Raw genomic sequence first — 9,629 nt, forward strand, 5'->3', positions numbered from 1 at the left:
TACATTAGGAGGTCTTTATATATATTTTTTTATTTACGGAGTTTTACCAAGTCATGTGAAAAAATATACAAGTAGTTCTTAAATATAAAAGATAAGGTAATAAGTATTCTTAGACTAAATATGGAAAAGCAAATGTACCATATAGTCATACAACAGGATGGAAATACTGTTCCATTCTCCCAGAATTTTGGCAGAGGCACCACAAGACTAGAAAATAATATAAGCGACTCCAGAACACCCGTGCAGGATAAGCTAAGGGATGGTACCTTCTGCGCTGAAACTATGTGCCCCTCTACACCTGCCCTCATTCTTCTCTGCCCCACTCTACCCCAGGGGCTGACATCAGAGATGTCTCTCCTGGTGGGTTCCACCAATGGCAAGCTCGGCAGGAGGAGCAGAGGGGAGAGGAGGTTGCGGCCTTTATTCTTTCACTCCCTCCCTGACACTAAGTGTGCCCCTTGATTGAAGGTCACTGCTTCTCTGAAGGTGGGAAGTTCTACATGACTGTACTCCCACGTTCCGGTCACTGCTTCCTCTCTTAGTCCCCTTGGACCTAAGAATGGTAACAGTTCTGCTGTTTCTAGCCTTGGGTAATTGCACTGTTCCTTGTACCCTTGCAAATAGTCCCTTGAAAAACAAAATTTCCTCTAGTTATCCTATTTTGAGTTTATCATCTGATACCAATTTGGACTATGATTGAGACCCCAAACGTATAGACATATAAGAGGTGGGAAATAATGAACGCAAAGGTGACATCAGAAAGCAAAGATTTCTTTTGGATAGTGTCGGACTGCTGTGGCATTTCCTTTCTTCTCTCCTTAGACAAGGGGACTGGTCCCTGTCTCATGTCTGGAAAGATGTAAAGAAGAAATATCATGGGTGGCCGACTGCCCTGCACTTTTAGAGTTTGGAGAAGCAAAGATGCTTGTGTGTTTCTCATGGACTTCAAAGGAGAGGTACCTTGAGAGGATTACTTGAAAGGGTAAAGGGATTTCGAGGAAGGGGCCTGAAGGCTGTAAGGTGGTGACAGGAAGAGGAGGCATCACCCATCCCAGGAAGCTGTAGTCCGAGGTTACAGATGAGAGGGGAAAGGGAGTCTTCAAGGAACCCACAAAAGCACCCCATGAAAGCAAGGGCCAGCAATTGTTCATTTCTACACAGCAGACCTTGATGCCATATTATAGCTCTAATGATCATATCAAGCTTTGCTGCCATATTATCTCTGCTTCCTTCCCCTTACACTGTACCCTGGAGAGGCCCAAAACAGTAGCTTACAATGACTCAAAGAGGGAATAGAATAAGAAAAGAGATAAAATTGACCATCCCACTTTCCTAGCTGCAGCTCTTCAAAGCAAGTCTGACCTGGAAGGGGTATATGAGTTTTTCTGGAGTTTGCCTTACCCAAAGTGATCGGTGGTATGGAAGAATAAATCTATGTAGCAAAACAAAGGAATTGTCATGAAGTGTGCATTTAGCTTGCACAACACTGGGTCTATCTCATTCAATAAATGTATTGCAGCTGAGTATTTAATAATGTCCAACAACATTTGGAAGAAAAATGCTGCCTTACATTTTCACATTTTGTACTTTGTGTCATCTTCACATAATGGGGCAGGAAACTGTGATATAAGGTTGGGTTTTTTCTTTTATCCCTAACTGAGAACCTCAGTTTTATCAAATTAAACACAGCAGATGGAATTTGAGGTGGGAGAGAACATTTTTGAAAGCAGAAACATTAGAAGGCTTTTAAAAAAAGGCTCCATTGTACTCTAGGGAGGCAGCCTTCCTGGAACATCAACCTCTCTGCTCCTAATCCATTACATGGTGCTTCCCGTTGATCCTACTGTGGGAATCCTTCCCACTGGAATGATGCAAAACTGGCCACTAGGCCAAAATGGTCAATGTGGAAAATGGCCACATAGACCACAGAGAAAGGTGGACTAGCAGGACAGGAAGATGAAAAGAAAACCTGTCTGGGTGACCCTAACTCTATCTCAAGAAAAATCTCTTTAAAAGCTAGGGTCCCCAGCGCTTCTATTGAGGAAAAATGACAAGCCAGAAAATACAGCTCAAGAAGATGCATGAAGTTTCATACACCAATTCATCAGGTTTCACACATTGACATGATGAGCAAACACTGACTCCCTGATAGGTCAATGCTATATGCAAAGACCAAAACACAAGGGCCTAAAAAGAGTCATGGATTAGCATACCTGAGCAGAGAGGGGAACCTCCTTGTCAGCATCTAATGCTACCGAAGAATATGCAGAGACAAAAACAATTTTGTCTTTTTCTGTTTATGTGAATTTGTGGATACTCTAGCCCTGAACGTCAGTGGTCTCTTTCCTCCAGAGCCTTGTTCAATCACAGCAGGGTTTCTTATCCTTGGCACCAATGACGTTTTGGTCAGATCATTCTTTCTTGTGAGGGCTGACCTGTGCATTGTAGGATGTTTAGCATCATTCCTGGCCTCCACCCACTCAATGCCAGTCATACCCCACTGCCCAATCCCCAGCTGTGAGAATCAAAAATAATCCCAGACATTGCCAAATCATCCCTTGCTGAGAACCACCAGATTAGAAGTCTTAGTAATATATTTACGATGTAATAGCACAATTCTATGTTCATGTATTTTTTAAATATTGGTTTTATGTAAGGTTTGGATTTGTCTGTTTCCCAGTCTTTTCTCCAAGCGATCACTCTTACCGATCTCTAATTTGAAGAAAGCCTGTGATAAAGGTCGCACATCCTCAACAGGCAACTTGTAGACCATCAGGGAAGAATACCTGCCAAGGGAAGGGAGTGAGGCTGAACAGTGAGTTTCTAGGTCTCAGCCCCTGTTGAGTGCATGTCTAAAAAGGAGCAACAACCTCATCAATAATTTGTTTAAAGAGACACCTAGAGTGCAGAGGTTCTTTGATCAACAAGAAGTCAATCTGCTAAGAGGAGGATTAGAAGACAAAGGGAAGAAAATCAACAGCACCTACTCCCTAAGAAGGGAAGAAGCAAGACTACTCATCCTTCTTCTCAGTGAGAAGAGAATAGAATTTAGGTAAAAGAACTAGGCTCAATTCCTATTTCCCCCACTCTGAGCCTCGGATGCCCTTACTGATAATAAAAATGCTAAGAGATACTCTTTACCAAGTTTTGACTGATGCCTGGTACTCTGGCATGGGCTCTCTACAGGTGATCTCCTTTAATGGGGGATGGATTTACCTTCTAAAAAGGACCCCTGAGATGACCTAAGTACATGCATACTTCAGTATCTGGCAAATAAAGCCCCTCTGAATGCTAATTCCCGTACAAGAGTCAGCTTCCAAATCAGCACTCTGTTCTCTTATTTCTCTCCTGTGGTAGCCATTGGAATTGATTTTTCTCTAATAATTAAAGTATTCACAATTACCAAAGAGTTACACACACAAAAAAAAAAAGAATGAGAAGATAAAGCTTTTATTTCATCACCATTAAAGAAACACAAACCAAAGACCGAGATAAAACAAAATGGCACCTGTGTTTACCTTTCCTGCCGAGCGGCCTGTGGGAAAAGCCTCAGGATCTCTGCGTGGAGGGGCTCCACTTGTGCGGGGGTCTTCACTTTCATCACCAGCAGATAATCTTTGCCAAATTTGCTTTTCAGGTGTTGGATGGAACCGATGCATCTGGAGGTCGGAGGAGGATGAGGTCACATAAGATAAGGTGGAAATCTGTGGCTGGTGATGCTCAGTCTCTGAGGCCAGGCAAGGGCCATGTAGAGTCGGCAGCAGCCTCCCCAGCTTCCCGCAGTGGGTGGCCTTGTGCAGGGAAGTGTCCTTCGTTCAGAGCACACAACCTGTGGTCGAGTGCGGGCTTGGGCTGATACTCACCTCAGCCTCCCAGACACCATGATGGCCACTCGGTCACACACGGCCTCGGCCTCTGCCATGTAGTGGGTGGTCAGAAGGGCGCCCCTCTCCGTGTTTCTAAAGGTGGCCCGGATTGCCTGCCTAGAGTTAGGTCGAGGGAAAATGTTAATTGATGGGAATGCTCAAGATATTGTGGAATTTTAAAAAAGAAGTTTCCATTGACACATATATGAAATAAGTAGTGAATTCAGATTAGACAAAGAAAGGATTTTTGTAGGGATAACAGGCATGGAAATAACCAAGCTATTGGTTAGAGTATATAATTCAGAACATGGCTTGGGATGAACATAGAGAATGATACTGGGTAAAAGTTTGTTTAGAAAATGCCAAGTTCAGGAATATTTAGGAGAAGGCAGTGGGAAAAAAGACAGAAAATGAGAACTTACTAAAACGCATGATAATCACAACATATACCCAAAAGATACCAAATGACAGAATACAGAAAGACTTGAAATGTTTCTTTTTATCTGTTGTAAGAATTGTGTATCAGGTAATGTTGCAGAAAGATTTAAATCTTAATAATAGACTGACTTGACTGAGTATAAAAATGTTCCATGCATACCTAGAAGATCTAAGAAAAAACAAAATTCTTAGAGTGGATATTAGGTTGAGAGACTATATCTTTTTCTCCTCAGTAAAAACTCGTTGTAATACGAAATCAGATAATTTTTCTCTTAATATTGCTTTTCCTGGTAATGTGGAGGTCTTTCACTTTCCAAGTAAAGGGTGACCTCGAAGGCCAGGAGGTCACAGGATCAACACATTCATGTAGAAGTTACTCGTGATATCTTCTCACCACAGTTGCTGCTGCCCCTCGGGGTCCATCCCGGTCGACGGCTCGTCCAGAAGCACCACTGACGGGTTCCCCAGGATGCTCAGCGCAAAGCACAGCTGGAACAGCAGGAAGAGCCTGTCTGGCACCCATCAGTGGCGTGCACAGAGTAACCCTGAGTCCTGCCCATACCTTTCTCTTTATTCCCTCCGATAAGGTCTCCACGGGAGCCTTCAGTTGTTCCTGTAGCTTGAGCGCATCCACCAACCTGAAGGAGACAGAGAGAGTCGGTCCACACGCCCCCTGAGCACTGGTGACTGTGTGTAGGAGAACGAGAAAATCAGAATAAACACGGCAGTGGGGATGTTTTTCAGAATAGTCAGAGTGGTCATACCATTCAAACCACCTAGCTTCCTTTATGAACCTTTCACGGTCATCTTTTTAATGACTTCTTTCCATATTAAGAGTAAACGTTTTCTCTCCAGGCTTAAAGCAAGAGAAAAATATTGAACGGAGTTCTAGATGATCAATCTTCTCCCACGAGATCGGGGTCAATGGCTAAAACCTCCCTTCCTCGATTTCATGTGGACATCATCACCATGACACCCCCCCAGCAGAGGGTGGTGTGTCCCCCGGCCCCGCCCCCACGTACCGTGAGATGGCGACTGCAGCGTCCCCTTTCCTCAGCCCTTTCACCGCAGCGTATGCGTCCAGATGCTCCCTCACCGTCAGGCTGGGCCACAGCGCGTTCTCCTGAGGACAGTACCCCAGGAACCCCACGGTGTCCCCTCCGCCGCTCCCTTTCAAAATCACCTACACGAAATAAGTTCATTCTCAGATTCTCTCCAAAGTCTTGTGTGTATGTTCGTGCGTGTAAGTGTATGTTTCAGTGATGTCTTCTTCACACACACAGGTACTAAGTGTACAAAAGCAAATAACCAATCGCTTAGCTCAGGGGAAAAGATGGTAAAAACTCAGTAATTTAAAAGGCAGATATTCCATTACAGCTTAGACTTTATTACCAATTCCATCACTGTGGTTGAATTCCAGGTTGCTTGTTTGATTGTCTGTTGTTTGACTTCCAGTCATTGATCCAAACATTCAAAGGAAGAGATACTTGTTGAGGATTCTGTTTTCCCAGTGATAAATAGTTGTAATTATAGGCTCTATTTTACAGTAAGGCAGTAGTTCTTAGTCAGGGACAATCCTCCACCCAGAGGATATTTAACAATGCCTGGAGACGTACTTGGTTGTCACGATTTGTGTGTGTGCACATTGGTGGGGAGAGTACTACTGGAATCTAGTGAGTAGAGGCCAGGGACAGTGCCAAACATCCTACAATACACAGGACAGCCCCCCACAACAAAAATTATCCAGCCCAAAATGTCATTAGTGCCAAGGTTGGTAAATCCTCAACTAACTATTAATAATAAAAAGGCTTTAGCACTATGTCTGGCCCATAGGAACCAATAAAACATGATAGCATTTATTATTTTTATGAGCCAGGCACTGGGCTATATAATAATAATAACTAAGGTATATTCAATGTTTGCTGTGTGCCAGAATATAAGCATTTTATGGATTTTGGTTATATTATCCTATCTTTACAAAAGCCCTATGTGTGTTAGATGTTTGTTTTATCACTGATGTTTTACACATGAGAAAACTAATGCATGCATGGATTAGGAAACTTGCACAAGGTCACAGATAGTAAACCTGGGACTTGAAACTGGGATCGACCTTCAGAATCCAAGCCCATGACCTGGATGCTATATGGTCTCCCCCAATACAAAGAAGGAGAGATCTAGTTACCCTTGCCTCATAGAGCTTGGATTCTGGAGAGAGAAACAGAAAATAAACAAGTAAATATGTAAGAAAACTGATTATAGCCTCTGCCTCATGCATTCAAGGAAATAGATGTGCTAAACAATAATAGAGAGAATTTAATTTAGCTAATAGTATATCAGGAAAAGTTTTGGGGGGAGGTAAATGCTGCAGTGATGAGGAGATGACAGAGTGTATGAAGAGGTGAGGGAAGTGCACTCCAGCTACGGGAAGAGCAAACCCAGAGGTCCTACAGCGAGAAGGTGACCTGAGGCCAACAGAGCAGGGGAGGAGGGGTGTGGAAGGTGGTGGACATGGCCCACGTCAGGCAGGTTCTGTTGCAGCCATGGTGAAGATTTTGGATCAACTGTTAGAGAGAGGTTGTGAGTGGGAGGGTGACAGGACCTCATTTGCATCTTTTAAGGATGGCTCTGGCTCCTGCTATGTGAGGCGAGGGTGGAAATGGAAAGAAGATTGAGGAGACCTCTGCAGCCGTCAACACCACCGTGTGACCTTCCTTCCTGGACACTCCCCTGACGTTGACGTCATGCCAATGGACAGCAGCATTTTCCCTTCAAAGGGAGTCCCATCCTTTGACTTCTGTCCATCATTTTACCCAGGTTGGCCTAGCCCTAGACACACCACCAAATGGTATTCATATATTATTCTACGTTCTGCTTTGAAATTTAGGCAATTATTTTGTCTCTTACTTCTGATCACTATTATCTTAATAAATCCTGGATCTTTTATCACTAAGCCAGCATCACTGTTTTGCTTTGAGAACTTCAGTGTATCTGCAATAATACTTTCTGCTGCTCTGTCATTCCATGACATCAGTTGAGCCAGGATATATCTCAATAATCGTAAGAAAGTTTCTATTGTATATACTCTGTGTAAAGACCTATGATGTTTTACCTGCTCATGGACTCTTATCGTTACCCAAGTGACATATACTCTTTAATTACAGCATATAGCTAGAGAGCAGTTATCAAATATGAAGATTCATGACTCTGCAACCACATAAGCGGTGTTTGTCATTATTCTGACAGTGGTTTCTGGTGTGATGCTAGCTGAGGCTACTCAATTCAACAATTTCTTGGGACACATAAGTCAACAAAGCAAAGATCTATGACCTCAAGGAATTTATATTTCCTTTTAATGAATCTATTTTCACTCAATAAAGAGCATAATATAGATTATATGCAGCCCTTCTTAGCACCTAGCTTTTTTTGGAATTAAGGAGAGAAATTTTTAGTCAATGCTCTTCATTCAATGCATAAATCCCACTAATTGATTAAGGATTATCTACATAGTTTTAAGATTGCCATCAGTATTCATGGTGTAATGTTTGTTCTAGGCAGCACCAATGACCATATTTCTGTGTTTCACTGACCTGCCCTGCAGTTGGTTTTGTGTCTCCACATATCATCTTAATCATTGTACTTTTACCAGCTCCATTGTGTCCTAACAGCCCTACAACTTCACCTGAAAGAAAGAGGCATGCTCAGAAATATACAAACAATTACAATAAAAATAAAAGCAAATACCATTTGAGGATTCACTGTGCGTCAAGCACTACGTGAAATGTGCTGTGTACGTTAATTCACTTATTCTTCACATACACACACACACACACACACACACACACACACACAGACACACACACCCCTGAGCGTCATTACTAGCTTCATTTTACAGGTGAGGAAGCTAAGTCTTAAAGAGGCAGCCAGTAAGAGGCTGAGCTGGAATTTGAAACAAATATTTATTTCAAAGCCTGGTGCACGTAACCAACACTTCGCAAAATGTGCTATTTGTTAGGAATGAAGAATGCATTACTGTGTCTCAGTTTTTCCCTCTTTGTAGTACTCTCTGTCATGAAATTAATTGTTACTTAAAAATGTATATGGTATTTCTTAACAGAAAGACTTCCTCTTTTGTTATTTTGTTTGTTTTAACAGAACAGACATAGCTGTCTTCCTATGCAAAGAAAACCTCTGTTACAATTATAACTTAGGCTTTCAAGTAGGAAGGAGCAGCCTTAGCCTGCTGATGAGTTTGTCAATAGATGGCCCCAGATTCAGAGACTCTTATTCCCTTGGAAAGACCCAGCCTTCAGAGTCGAGATTACTCAGCTTACAGACCTACTGTTTCCAACCTTTTTTAACAGAGAAAGAGACATTTCTTGTGGCGATTTTTTTCTTCCTTTTGGAAAAGCATTTTTTCTTCTTGCCTGCATATTCCTTCCGTAGACAGCTGGCAATGATGACTGGTTTCTGTAAAGACAAGTAAATAATAGTGGGACTTCATTCTCACCTTGAGTTGAGAGAGTGCTCCACACGCGCTCCTCACCAGACCTCTCCCTGTGCAAAATCAGAAATCAAACTAGTTCTTTCCCCAGAAACTGCGATTTTTCAAGAAAACTCTCCCAGTCTATCTTCCTGCAGGGAAAGGGCATTTGCACCACATTGTGTGATTTGTGCTGGCCCTTATTCAGCGAGCAGGAACAGAGACGTTCACTGAAACAATAGATTTGTTAAGACACATACTCACATAAACATACTCACAAACACACCTACACCTCAAACGAGCTCTCTCTGAGTTGCCTGCAGTAAGCTTCACTTGGGTATAAAACTCACCAAATCTCACTTAGGTGTTGTAATGTTTAGCTGTACTTATCAAAGCTGACCCTGCACAATAAATTAACGCGTGTGTGTGTGTGTGCACACGCATGTATTTCCTTTGCCCTCTTGGCTTTGTGGGCAGTGTGCATACTCACTGAAGTCAAGTAATGAGCTATATGTGTAAAAATGAAAGAACTTCAAGTGTGTTTCAAAAATTAAGATTAGGAAGTTGCCCACTTTATCTGTCAGAAAAAAAATATTTGATGAACATTTTTGGAACTTCTACCTCATCCGTGTCGGTGACGGTCACAGCATTCGCTGTTCTCATCCTTTCCATCTGAACATCTTCATCCTCCCCTTCAGGCTCTTCTGGGTTTGGAAAAACAACGTTGCTTCTTGGAGAAATTCTAAAATCAAAACAGCATGGTAATGACAAGCTTCAGGTGGAAAAACTTGTAGCAAAAATAATGGATTTTCTATATACTGTTACCAATTATTTGAATAGATTCA

The 9,629-nt window shown here is 42.3% G+C and overlaps 1 protein-coding gene across 1 annotated transcript in view; it reads right to left on the minus strand.

The window, feature by feature from the left end:
* The window catches only part of LOC105824689 (ATP-binding cassette sub-family A member 8-like), a 163,819-nt gene that overhangs the window by 25,853 nt on the left and 128,337 nt on the right, over positions 1-9,629 (minus strand). Inside the window, exons 4-10 of the mRNA XM_012662223.1 lie at positions 7,892-7,983; positions 5,327-5,487; positions 4,867-4,942; positions 4,699-4,793; positions 3,864-3,983; positions 3,519-3,659; positions 2,707-2,786 (exon numbers count right to left, since the gene is read on the minus strand). Coding sequence (XP_012517677.1) covers positions 2,707-2,786; positions 3,519-3,659; positions 3,864-3,983; positions 4,699-4,793; positions 4,867-4,942; positions 5,327-5,487; positions 7,892-7,983 — 765 coding nt within the window. The remainder of the gene's footprint in view (positions 1-2,706; positions 2,787-3,518; positions 3,660-3,863; positions 3,984-4,698; positions 4,794-4,866; positions 4,943-5,326; positions 5,488-7,891; positions 7,984-9,629) is intronic.

This window comes from Propithecus coquereli, unplaced genomic scaffold (assembly GCF_000956105.1).
Source record: "Propithecus coquereli isolate 6110/MARCELLA unplaced genomic scaffold, Pcoq_1.0 Scaffold76, whole genome shotgun sequence".
NCBI classification, from domain to species: domain Eukaryota; kingdom Metazoa; phylum Chordata; class Mammalia; order Primates; family Indriidae; genus Propithecus; species Propithecus coquereli.